The sequence below is a fragment of the Colossoma macropomum genome, unplaced genomic scaffold (genome assembly GCF_904425465.1).
Source record: "Colossoma macropomum unplaced genomic scaffold, Colossoma_macropomum, whole genome shotgun sequence".
NCBI classification, from domain to species: Eukaryota; Metazoa; Chordata; class Actinopteri; order Characiformes; family Serrasalmidae; genus Colossoma; species Colossoma macropomum.
This window is the reverse complement of record NW_023494803.1, coordinates 29,360,090-29,374,217: the sequence shown is the minus strand read 5'-3', so window position 1 is coordinate 29,374,217 and position 14,128 is coordinate 29,360,090. Positions and strand designations below refer to the sequence as shown.

The 14,128-nt window shown below is 40.2% G+C and overlaps 1 protein-coding gene across 1 annotated transcript in view; it reads left to right on the top strand.

The window, feature by feature from the left end:
- The window catches only part of runx2a (RUNX family transcription factor 2a), a 54,762-nt gene extending 51,885 nt beyond the window's left edge, over positions 1 to 2,877 (top strand). The window contains 1 exon segment of the mRNA XM_036593342.1: positions 1,992 to 2,877. Coding sequence (XP_036449235.1) covers positions 1,992 to 2,488 — 497 coding nt within the window. The 3' untranslated portion in view covers positions 2,489 to 2,877.
- Positions 2,878 to 14,128: the final 11,251 nt, after the last annotated feature.

The window sequence follows — 14,128 nt, the reverse complement described above, 5'->3', positions numbered from 1 at the left end:
ACTGTCGAGTGAACCATACATTTTGAAACTTTAACAATGTTTACATAGCAGATCAAACAGTTTTTTAAAAACAAAACAAAGAAAATGTGTCTTTCTATGATACGGGCCCTATAAGGATGTAGAAGAGATATCTAAGATGATTTTTTTGGGCCCCTCACTGTTGCATTGTCGTCTGTCTAGAATTTCCTGTTAGCTTCGAAAAGGCAGAGCACTGATAACGTGAGGACCCGATGTGTATAATTGGCAACACATGTTCTCATAAGCGTGCCGACCCGTCACTCACACGCCTCCAGACAGAGGGGCTGCGTCTCTCCAGCGACACACACTGCACTGACAGTGAGGACCATGTGGAACTGACCCCAGTGAACCCCCTGCATCAGGGTTCAGAGGAGAGCAGAGGAATCAACAAGGAAAAGAAATATGGAAGATGAGATTGGAGGAAGGATGTGTGCATGTGTACTGTAGGGCTGGACGATATATATAGTTTGTTAATCGTTACCGCAGTATTGGTCTTTTCTTTATCGTGTGCTATTATAGGCATGCTGACCAATCACAGCCAAGATGAGTGTTCTGATATCCCAAAGTATCTTGTGCATGATTTTAGTATTTAACCATGCCACATCAAGGGTTCTCCAATATGTTTTTAAGATACTGCAGGCTTATCACACTCACAATAAGTAGTATATTTATCGCAGTGTGATATTTTGTGCATCTCTAGTATGCTGGAGGTGAGAGAAGAGAAGTCCTGCTGTAGGATGGGGGAAGAGTTGGGTTGTGATAGGGAATAGGCATAGGGAAGTCTTTTTCTGCATTTGCACTCTTTTGGCCCAGTGCTTTGGTAGCCACAGCCCATTAGTGGTTTATAATTTTTAGAAAAGCCAAGTGAGGGTCTGAGCGAGCACATCAGCCCTTCTCTCTGGCTAATCGCAGACGTGCAACCACATCTGAGGTTGCTCATTATGCATCCCATGGAAACTGTTTTCCCCTCAAAGTGCTTCCATATGTGCTCCTGCTTTATCCTGCACTTATTGCTCTTTGATATTTTTACAAATGTATGTGTGCGTACACATGAATGCACAAAACAAACTCGCACACCAGCACTGGAAGATAAGGGAGATTGTTTCACTCTACATTGGTGGAGAAATAAATAGGTGTTAACAAGACTGATTTTTATGTTATTTCAGCATGTCAGTGGTAATAGGAGGTGGTTAAGGGCTTTAGTGTTTGGAAGTGGTAGATGATGAGAGGGTGCAGATGGTGATTACCTGTGTATGGGTTTGTCAGCTTTCCTCTGTATTGCCGAATATTAAGACTGATTATAATGATAACTTCAGACAGTTTAATTACCATGTTTGTTTTGACATTTGGAGCTGCCATCACCCAAAGATACCACAATTCCTGCTGCGAGACGGGTGATAGATAACACAGTAAGAGAAAAAACAACTGTCCTCAGAGTGGGGATTTAAGGATATGTTTCATAGCGCCCCCTTTTGTCCAATAAATGTGTAGAGTTTGTGTGTTTTTCAGATGTGTTTAACCTTTAAAGTTCTAGAATAATTATTGTCATTTTGCTGTGCTGTAGAAATCTAATGACATTATTAAGCTCATATCTAGTTACCTAATGAATTACATTTGCATTTGATTTACATTGTGTTGACAGGTTCTGATGTTTTTCCACTTGTTTTGATGTCAAGCAATGACAAACATGGCAAAAATGTCATAAATTGTTTTTCCTTCTTCAAAACACGACCGTATGCACAACAGTAACTGTTCCTCAAATTCAGATAATAAATAAATAACCTCACTTCTGTTTACAAGCACATGGGATGTGGATTGAATTGCTAGCTCTGCTTGTGTCATTGAGCTACGAGTGAGAAATAAATCATATAAAATTACAACATGCTTTTGTTATTGCCAGCAACATTTGCACTAATCTACTAATCATAGGCTAGAAAACTGCTGACTAATGCTTGCTTTTATCTCCCTCTTAGGTACGTCTGATCTGAGCCCCTTCACGGCCGACCCACGCCAGTTTGAGCGTCAGTTCCCCAGCCTGTCCTCTCTCACCGAGACACGCTTCTCCAGTCCCAGGATGCACTACCCGGGCACTTTCACCTACACTCCCACCCCGGTCACCTCGGGCATGTCTCTGGGCATGTCCACCACCACCCACTACCACACTTACCTTCCTCCACCCTACCCCGGCTCCACCCAGAACCAGAGCGGGCCCTTCCAGACCAGCAGCACCCCGTACCTTTACTACGGCACCTCTTCTGGGTCCTACCAGTTCTCTATGGTTCCGGGGGGTGACCGCTCGCCGTCCCGCATGCTGCCCCCCTGCACTAGCGCCTCCACGGGCAGCTCCTTGGTCAACCCCAACCTGCCCACTCAGACTGAGGGGGGTGAGGCGGACGGCAGCCACAGCAGCTCCCCCACCGTCCTCAGCTCCAGCGGCAGGATGGACGAGTCTGTATGGAGGCCATATTGAGAAGGTCCTTGGGCAACTAGCCCCAAGAAAGGCCATCGCAGCACTGCTCGCCTCAAAGATGTAATGTAGTAGTTTCCATCTATGGTCCTGGAGTACTCATGCCCTGCACATTGTAGTGTTTTTCCTGCTCTAACACACCCACTTCAACTCAGCAAGGGCTTAGTGGTGTAAATCTCAAACCTCAGAACAATTCAATTCAATTACGATTCTTTAGTAAATTATTTTGTGTATCAGGAACTTTCAAATTTGACCACAGTTTGATTCAGTTAGATCACTTTGATTTAATGCAAAAATATTTTAAAAATACGCTGAATACACAGATTTGACTGGAGGTACACAGTAGGAACAAACTTAAATATGTAATTTTCTGTCAAGTTTAGTGCACAATTTCTATGTATTTGATGGGTTTAACAAAACATAAAATGTGCCTTAACTTTTACATAGGCCACATTTTACACTTTATTTTTCCCAATTTGTTAAATTCAGCATATAAACAGTAATTGTAAATTGAAATGTGCAGAAGTGTGTTCTCTGTAGAGGATGTGTTATCATATTTTAACTTCATGTAATTTGATTTTTGCATATGACTGTGTTAAAACAGGACAAGCATGAAAACATGTAAGGAAGAGGTACTTCAGGATCATGTTTGAGAAACACTGACGTAGTACAAGTGCTAATCTCTGTAATAAGTGTCTTTCTGGAATTGGTGTCCGAAGCACAAATGTTTGTGAGGAACGATGGTTAGACAAATGCTATACATTGTACAGAGCAGTGTATTTTTATTATAATCTTTAACTTTCACATCACCCTTCCAGGGAATGAGTAGAGGCATTACTTTGTGATTTCTGACATTCCACTGCAGAATCAGTGCTAGCTGTACAAGCACTCAGTCACTGAATTGAACTGGCATATAGAAGAACTTTTATTGTATTAGGTACGCGTCTTCCAGGCTATTGACTGAGAATATTTTCATACTAACTCAGTATAATTTAGCAATTTTTTTTAACACTGAACCTTTTTTTATTTTTAATTTATGCGTGAAAGGTCAGCTATTTTAAACCGTACCTGATGACTATGTATATGCCCTCGGATCTCCTTAATTTATGTATAAAATTGTAGCAAATAGGGTCTGATTAAGAAGCAATATAAGCCATATAAACCTTAAATTATGCAAAGCGGTTAGAGGGTCAAAATTTAAGACGCTTGAATAATATTTTTTGGGACGATTAATAACTTAACTGTATATTTACTCTTTAGTAATTTAAAACGTTTTTTATTATTATTGTAAGGCAGTCAAATACCCAATATGTAAGCAATGAAGGAAAGAGACTGAGTTGTCAGACTCTGTCCTCAGATCAATTGTATTTTTTGTGGCTTTGTGTTCCTCCTGAGAAAGCAGTGTGCTTATGGAGGGCCCTTCGGGTTAATAAAAGAGTGGCACTTACAAAAACACGAAGACCCAAGTCTTGAACTGAGTGAACCATTTATTTACACGTACCGTATGTGGCATATTCCACTCTCAGTTCTTTTTCTGACTTTGTTATCCAATGTTTATCAAGTTAATTTATTTTAAATGACTTTTTTTATTTAATGTTGTTGAGTGACTACAAGCAAGACCAATAGCATGCAGCAGTTGCCTCAGTCTTTCCGTGATCACATGGAGATTGCCTGTTAACACTACCATTAATGTTCCCTTTCAGTTTACATCCATCATGCCCTTATGAACGCAATATGTATTTCAATCTCATAGCTTCGTCCTTTAGCTTCAGTGCATGTACATGATTCATCCAAGTGATCAGCCTTTAATTCTTAAACTGGACCATTGACTGTGTACTTGTGAAGTCAGAACACTATGCAAAAACTGTTAGAACTACAAAAACTATGAAATGATTTTCAGTGACTTTGCATCTCAAATGTGCTTTTGTGCATCTCAGAAGTGGAACTTTGTGCTGTCGTTATTTCAAACGTTCTAGGTCAGGGAGGGTAAGTTAGGCCTTTTTCAGATATGAAGAATCAAAGATGATATATTTCATAATGCAAATTTTGTAAGCAGATACAGCGTACAGACAATCGGCTGATCCAAATTACTTACTAGGGTTCATTTGCGTGAAGACCTATCATTGCTGAATTTATTTATTCCTCGGCAAACCATAGGGGCATAATGTGTCGAGATTGATTTCATACTGACAAGATCTGCAAAAACGTCATTGATTTTATATAATGATGTGATTTTGTACGAGTTTTAATCGAGGTCTTTGAATATGTATGTGTATTTTTTTGGATTCCTACAACAAGTGGTACTTCATTGTTAAATTGTAGGTTAAGAGGCTGCGGGCAGCACCCTGGGAAACCAATGTAATTTTGTTTTAGTTTAAGATTACCTGGAGCAAAGCACTTCTTTTTTCTTCTTTTAGTTTGTTTTTTTTTTATTTACTTTTTGAATGAAGCCTAAATGCTATGAGGAAAAGAGAAGCTAGCCGTGTGAACCACAGACCATCGCATGGGGCTCAAAGCCGAGCTTCTATCTGATAAATTACACATAAGTTACAGCAACAGTTCGGCCCACTTTGAAGTGCAGCCTTCATTTAGATGTAGAAGTAAGTGAGAAATATTCCTAATCTTCAATACAGGTACAATACAGGTACAGTAATAATAGCCTCAGTAATAATAGTCAGGGTTTTATCTAGAGCATAAAGTGGGCTGGCTGAGGGTGGGACTATGACAATCACTCTCCGCTTCAGTGATCATGTTGCTTTCCAGCATCCATCCTCCAGTTTGATTCCTTCTTTTCTTTAAATGTTGTCTTTTGGCTGTGAGAAGAGCGAACATGTTTACAGTACTGCGAGCAGACGTAAAGAGCCTGTGCACTGTTACCATGTTATTACTTATTGCTAATAACTGCTTTATGGCAGTGTTTTAATATTACCGAAAGACTGACTTGGTCTGTCTGAATAATATGTTTTGGTTGCATTTCCAAGCCAAATTCATGCAAGCTATTATGGACAGTTAAGGGTTTTGCGTCCAGCAGTTGACAAATGTGTGGCTCAGGAATCCTGAGCTTTAAAAATGCCCCGTAAGTAATGTTCGTAAGAAGCTGTGGTCGACAAATCCGCTGCTGAAATCAGTTCCACAATTTTTCATTTGCAAGTGAAATCCAGCACAATCGGAGCTGTGACTGGTGGGATTCACAGATCTTCAGGGGTTACTTGGGTTTCGTAAGTAACTGAATAAGCACGCTCCTTTCAGATTAAGTGATGTATGTAAAGTTAGGCCTGCAGGCTGGGAGTAGAGGATCTCAGTCATGTTGTTATTTCCAAAGCATCAGCAAATTCACAATTTTATCTTAGAATTTCTATTTTTTTGGCAGTTTAGAGAGTTTGGCAGCGAGTTCAAGTTCAAACCGGCCGGCGGAGAACAACACAGGCTCCTGCGCAGTATCTTTAACTTTGCACTCTAACATCAGGTTAGAACATGTCTCTCAAATGCAGTGTTTTGTATGTACTATTCTGGAAATAAACCCTTCACAATTTTATACATGAATATACATTTTTTAAATAATCTTCATTAATGTTTAGTTTGTAAACTGCTGCAGAACAGTTTCTGTTTACTTTTGCCATTGCTTTCCATGCACATACTGTACAGATCTTTAAGTCAAGGTGGTCAGTCAACCTGGTTTGCCGTCTCACATTGTTCATTGGTTTGATTTGTTTATTTGTGGAGCTTTCACCCGTTTTTGTGGGACTAACAATCCTGTAAAAATCGTGAGATTGTCGAACATTTCTAATGATTGTATCATTGGTCTTGGAGAATAAAAACTGCATTTTGTTAAAACGTGTGGTCTACATACTCAACGCCCAACCCCTTCGACTTCTGGAGAACTTCAGGCACTGAAGGCTCAGTGAAGTTACCAGTCAATACTAAATCCAGCCTCTGGACCACTCTTAAATGCCCCTCAGACTGCATGATATATATTATCTTGTACCTTTTTCAATTGCCTGCTGCAGTTCCAGACGCCAATATATGTGACTGTACAGCAGGTGCTTCCTAAGAAAAATGAACTAGTGTTGCAATCACCAAGGGGAGTGAGAAAACCACTTCAACTGGCTTTTACTGAGTTACGATTAGAATAACATGCCCTCGGGCACCGCCGGTATGTACTGTGGAAGTACGACTGCATTGGAAAGCCCCCACATGGTCATCTAGAAAAGCAAAATTCGCATGCAGGACCCTAGCAGCCTCTAGCTCAGGCTGAATCTCATAAGTCATGATTAGTTCTGAATGCACTTGCAGTCCCAGTTAAATTGTCAGCTGACGTTCTGTGGCCAACAGCACATTGAACTGAACTGAACCATTCTGTTGATCTTGAGGCCCTTTGTTTGGTTGAGAACAGTTTTGCAGAAACTCTTTGTAAGGAAAGGAGACACATCAGGTCTGGGTTTTACATTAACATTCCCAGTCTGACAGTCAAAAACGAATTTGCCTTTTCACACATCTCTGATGCTGATCGGAGTTTGGCCTTGACCTGCCTCCAGCCTGCTCCTCAGCTCGGATTTTGGTAAAAAAATAGAAGATGGCCATGTTGATATTCTTTGAGTCTGTTTGTTGGAGGAGGCTTATACAAATGTGCCTAATAGTTGCATATGGCTAGCCCCAAATCTCTGTAAGTCGCCCTTCCAGACGTATTTGACTATATTGTAAATTTCCACCAAAGACTTTCATAACAAACAGGACGTGAAGTACAAATGTCCCATTGTATACCATGTGATGATTACTCCAAACTGATTTGTTAGATGAAAAGGGTCCGTTAATGCAGTGAGATTTTTAACACGGCACCCACTGTTTGTCTAAAGCTGCACCGAAGGCCCTTTAAACAACCGTATCAATGAATGCAAACATCCTAAAGTTCAGCTTGGACCAATGTTTGGCTTGGAACACATCAGTCAGGAAACTCAATAGGCTTTTTTAGTATTACATGCTAATAGCAGTCTTAATACAATTATAAATGGGTTGTTTCTTATGGCCCCAAAGCATATGGAGCACATATGGTTTATTGCAATTGGGGAATTTTAGTTACTTTCTTTTTATGCTTAAGTTGTAAAGCTCACTCATGACAGATCATATGACTGAGTGTCAATGCTGAGTCTCTGTTTCCTTTAAATATTAGTCCACATCAACAATGCAAATACTGACTCTGGTCTAAGCTCTGCATTCAACACAGTTACTGACTGGAGTACTTAGTTCTGTGTCTCCTGACTGACTACAACAGAGATAATCTTTAACAACTGCACTGCAGAAAGCCTGATCGTCAGGATTGCCACATTTAGGCAAGGCTAAGTTGGAACTTCAGAGCTATCTTCCTGTGTCCTGTGGCCTCCTGACTCTCCCCTTTTGGAAAGGACTGCGCTGTGCAGGTTAGCATGGAACCTAAATGCTCTGAACAGAGTCTGACCACTCAATCATTGTTCTAGAGCATGTGGCTCTTTTACTGCCCTGTCGCGACTCCACAGCAGAATTAAATTTTTAGGTAAAAACAAAATAATCCTCCTTTGCAGTAAAATAAAGCTCGGCTGACACAGTTTGAACAATAAAGGGTCTTAAATGCTGAAGTTAATGCAGCCTATAACTGCTAATTCACCAGCCTTTAACCCTGAAGGTTGGTGTGCAGACTGCTGATCACCACAGCAATGCAGACAACAGCCTCGCCTAGCTAGTAGCTAACGAAAAAAGCAAAGAGGAAGATTTTACATGAACATCGAGAATTTGGAGACAAATGGACTTATTTGCATTTATAAGCACTCCAGATGGTTTCCTGATACTTTTAATTTGCAGTGAGAAACTGTCAAACACTAAAAAGTCACGAAGCTGAAGTCAATTTCTCATTCACCAGCTTCTTATTCACATTTTCCTGTTCCACCTTAAATGGTGCAGCAGTTACATTCTGGCACCTCAGGCACCATTTAAGGTGGAACGGAAAAATGTGAACAAGAAGTTGGCGAATGAAAAGCAGACTTCAGCCTGGTAAAAAGTCAAACATTGAGAGATATTTTACAAGAAACTCTTCCACTTTTGAGGAAAAGTTTCCTGCCGGAGATGCGAGAAAACCAGCTATAGCTGAGCTAAAGCTTAAAGCTAAAGTCTGTGTTTTGTTTATTTTACATTTTTTAGCTTATACTAGGACATTAGCACATACTGAGACATATTTACAGCCAAGATGGTAAAATGGACATAAAATGTTGTGTCTCCCAAGGTGGTTTGATTTTTGTTGAAAGGGAAAAATGGCTCTTCTTAACATTTGGGCTGCCGACCCCTGATCTAGAGTAATGCAGTAATGCTGTGGACAGCATCCCTGCTAAAAAAAAGGACCATTCGACATCATTAGGATTAAAACCTATGGCATTTGGCTTAATGGATTCCAAAAGAGACCACTAGTTTCCTTTAGATCCCATTAGGAAACCATCAAATGCATTTACAATCAGCCATTAGTCACTTGTTAGACCATTAGCACCCTTTACATTGTGATTTCAAGCCATTAAAAAGCCAAACGCGTTACAAAACCATCATTAACCAACAGAAACACTTAATGGCTTCTATTAGGTTTTTTAGCAGGGATGCTCCAAAAGGCACATCCAACAGAAGACGCACAGGGGATTTGAGCTCAGGGAGCATCATCCCGGGCCTGCGCAGCTCATGAATCTGTGAAGTGAAGAGGTCAGGTGATAAATGGATCCTCGCACAAGATCTGCCAAAAGCTGCGGTGTCCAAACCAACAGAAAGTCTCTGTGTTTCCTCGCTCACATCTCCTGTCTTTATTTTAGCAACACTGATTTAAGCATCATTTCCTAGATTTCTCCCCGGATGAAATACGAGGGCTCTGGTTTCGCCGCGCTGTTTGTGAGGGGTCAGTCATTTCTCATGGACCTTAAACCCCTGGTTGCTCCAAATCATTTCACAAGCAATCACAGCCCTGCCTTGCGCCGACCCGGCCCTGCTGGCGACGCGCCAAGGACAATGCCCCAACGCCTTCTTTACAGGGAGGAGGAGGAGGAGGAGGAAGGGGTGGGGGGTACCCGAAACCTGCCGGCTCGTACGTTTGGTGGGACATCTGAAAATAGAGCCCCTCGGTGTCCCTGGGCTGTCTGAGCGCTGCAGACGGGCTGGTGATTTATGCTGGCAGCGCAGCGGCCGCTGTTGGTGAAATATTTGCTGCCACCGGGAGGAGATCCGGACAAATGAAGTGTGAAGCTCGCGGGAGCTGAGGGCGGCGGCGCGCGGGTCACTAAACACTTACAGCGCGCTGGCTGGGAGCACAGGAGGCTTTACATGAGGCCTGGAGGAGCTCATGTGTGGAGAAGAGAGCCCTCATTTGATCAGAGAGCGGCTCATCAGCTCTGCGCTCCTAAACGCATCGCATTCATCCGGCAGAGAGCCACCACGGCTCGACCACGCTAGGTGTCCTGCAGTTCACAGGTCAGAAAGTAAACAGGACTCAGAAGGGAAGGTGGCAAGTGAACGAGAAGAAGGCGAGGGGGGCGGTTAAAGAGAAGGTGAATTAAAACTTTGTGGAAGTGTGAGGGGACTAAACAGATCGCAGAGGAAGCCATCAAACAACACCATTCACTACACACAGCTGCAGAAGGCAAACGCGAGAAACACTGCCCTCGTGTGGACGTTTTTACCGCCCTCCAATTACAATCACCTATTAAAGGGAAGCTCCACCAAATCTCTAATAATATAATCAAGCGTCGTGATCAGTCTCTGTAATCGGTCATTCAGAGTGGTTTAATGTGAGACTGTAGAGGAACTTATATAACCCATATTTCTTTACAGTGTTGCTGATAGGAATCACGCAAATACAGCCCTTTTAATTACTAAGCAAAATGAGTGAGCCTGTACGTGCACTCTGAGTTTGACATGTAATGTTGAGAGTGGTAAAAATGATGGTAAATCTGGGAAAATCTTTGGGGATTATTTTGGTTTACAATGCTCTGCACGTATGCCATTAATGCGTTTTTAAAAATGTTTTAAGCCAAAATCTTATCATAAAACTGACATAAAAACATATCAGAAACCAGACAGTATATCTGTAGCGAGTTCATGTAATAACATTGTTTGAGGTGACTTTTAGAGGCATTAGGCCTTAGTCCCTTCAGACGTCTTGTTCCTGCCACCACCATCGTGACCAATTCTGATTTGGTAAGTTTCTCCAGAATGGCACATTTCACATCAAACTGCTCTGAATGAGTTTTCATCTTAACGATTGTATTATGCAGAAATGATGAGGTGGAATTCCTTTTTAAATGCTTTATTTTGCCAAGGAGAGACATTTAGAAGGAAGTAATGACAATGCACCATTCCATACCCTGGTGTTGATTTTCAATTATAGATCCTTACATACATCTTATTACCTGAACATCTCTTTCTTCCTCTGCACTGTTTAAAAGTTATCTTTTTTAACAAAACATCTTCTCATGCTTCAATGTGTAGTTGATTGTTTTTAAAGAACTGCTGAAAAGATGGGAAAAAACACTTGCCAGGGAAAAGATGCAGTACTCACTCACATTGTATCTCAAAGAACTCTGGACATTATAGACATTATAGACATTTTCACCATAAGTTTAGGAATTTTGCCATCTTCAGTCTATCACAAAAATCATTACATATATTTCATTTATCAGGGGTTTAAATGCTTTTTTGATTTTTTGTAAATAGATAACTTTGATTCACTAAGTAAACTTGTTTATGTTTCTACATATATCATTCACTTCACAGTCCCCTTCAGAAACAACTTGTCTTGAATTCATCATGGTTGTAATGAATTAATTTACATATGACTGCCCATTCAGCAGTTTTGCCCGGCCATTCATTCAGCCGTTATAAGGAGGGTCATTAGTCAACACCTGACAATATGTGGTGGAGTTTTTGAAGTAAGAGATGTGGTGGAAAACTATTAAACATTGTGCTGTTCCTGGCTTCCAATAAGCAAAAATGTATCATAGTAGCCTTTCAAAGGATCCAAATATATAAAAAGTTTTTTTATTTATTTTTTTTTATATAATTTTTTTCTTTGTTTTTTTCTGGAGGACTTCAGTCCAAACTTAAAGTTGGTTTAAGCGATATTTGTAGTTATTACTAACTTCCATCAGTCTTAATCACTATTCTAAACCATCCTCTAAAGACATGTATGTGCACATTAACTGACAGATATAGTAGTGGGTGAGCAGGAGCTTAGCTAGAACTTTTAAAATGGGGTGGCAAGGTAAGATCTAGAGATTTTTTTGGGGTGGAACACTGGTAAGAATATATAAACAAATAAATGAAATAGCAGTACTGTATAAAAATAACATATAAATTGATGTGTTTGTCTTTCTGTGTGTATAACTATTTCTGTCTGTCATTTCCACGTGAATAAAAATTCCATCAATGCAACTATTGCTGAAAGTAAACTGAAAGACAAAACTGTGTTGATGTAACATATTTTAGCCAGTCATGAAGAAATTATGTATTTGAATTAAGTTATTTAAATGTATCACTTTTTATCACTGTAAGAAAACCATTTCATACAGACAGACTATAGAAGTTATTAATTTAGGTTGCATTCTTTACAGGTTAGTATGATGTCTAGACAGTGACTGGAAAGTATAAGGTAACCTACAACACATACATGTATTAAGCTATAAAATGTGTTATGTTAAGATGATAAATGATTGTACTTCACTAATATTTGATAGTAAACTCATCTTAACAAAAAATAGCCTACTTAATAATATAGCTCACAGAGCAGCACTGCTGAGAGGACCCAGTCCTCATTCACTCGCCTTTTTGCTGAGTAAATTCATCTATCACAGCAAGACAGGCTACACTAATTATCAAATGCAGCGTTATCAGACTCTTATAACTGATTGGTAACTACCCTGATGGCATAAAGCATAATTGGTACTTTAGTAATGAAGGCTGAATGATGATAGCTGACTGTTTCACTTTCCTTAACTGGGGCCAGAAGGTGGCCATACTTCATTCTAGACTGGCCACACCTTGGCTACAGCTATGTGGGTAAACATTGTAATCCGTAAAGTGTTGGCATCAGTGCTGGATTGTGTTCCAAGTAAGCAGTTAGAAGAGACAGTTTTAGCAGAAATTATCTTGAAGGAATCTAGTACTTCTGCTTTGTTATGTACATCTGCACTTAAGTGTGCTTTGCAAAGATACTTGAATCTGCCACCCTGTGCTTTTGAACATGAATTTCACGGTGATGTCTGAATTTGGTTGCAGTTGCACTGTAAGATTAAAAGTACATTAGTTAAAACTGAAGATACACAAATCTCTAGCGGTTAAATATGTGAACTACAACACTATATAGATGTTTTTCACTCTTTGGGTCTGCCTCCCATTCTCACCCATCAGCACAAGCTATGCCTGGTGCCCAACGTTGGGTTCTTTTGGAGTTTGCCAGCATTACCAAGCATCAAGCAATGAAATAGGCTGTTAATTAAGGGTATTGTCTTTCTTTGTTATTTAAATATAGATGATAAAAGTATGGCATATACTAATGTTGCCAGAGAAGCGATCAAAATACTAGATCTAGCCTACTTTTTAACATCTCGATAGAGCACACTGAGGTATTTCTCATAGCTAAAACAACAATTTAACAAGATGTTAATAACAGTCCACCTCCGCTGGCAACAGCAAAAGTTGGAATAACTAAACTCTTGACGTTCCGCTTACCCCTGGCAGTGGCTAAATTTTGCGGTTCCATTGAAAACAATGTAATATCTGGTTTGCCATCATCCATCTACCAACATGTTAATGCAGCATTATAAAATGACTGACAGGAGGTCAATGTAAACACAAACAAGCCCTCCACTCCATCCAGCACTTTTCCAAATGGGGTTTCTCAGGTTCATAATGAACTTGTGCTGATGCCATTGCTAAAACCATTATTTTTTATCATGTGCTACATATTTTCCAGGTTATTTCCAGCTAGTAATAAATTTAACTTTTGCACCTTTAAGTTTGACTGGGTAAGACTGTGCGGCATACACAATCAAGAAGAAGAACCAATGACTCATAGCGATGATTTGACTTGTTCTGTTTGTATCTGAGCGCCTCATAATGGTGGGATGATTCATTGGTAGTGGCACTATCATTATCATTCCAATACTGGCATCAGGTTGCCAAGACCACTGAAGAAACATTTAGAGGCAACAAAAAAAAAAGGTTTGCATGTTCAAATGGCTCCAGAACTCCACGACCTCATCAAGGAGCCTTTCAGAGCACTGTTTAAACAGTATGTTAGCAACAATCAGTAATGCAGTTATAGTACAATCACAGTTAGAATCGATGGTTAGATTTACTCTATGTTTACTTTGTGTTCACGGGCTCAAAACGTGTTTATGTCCCACGTTCCCAGAGACAGTATGAAATTGCAGTACTTGAAAATAAACGAGCAAACAAACAGATTTGAAATGTATATACAGCAAATATGAGAGAGAGTGGATTAGTGCTCTTAACAGGGAAGTTGTGATGATATTTACATTTTTTGGGGCTGTTCTTATGAGCTAGGTTCTAAACAGTGAGGTTCTTCTCAGAGAAGGGAAAGAATGAGTGATTACAAAGGCCAGTGGAGGCCAGCAGAGGCCATGC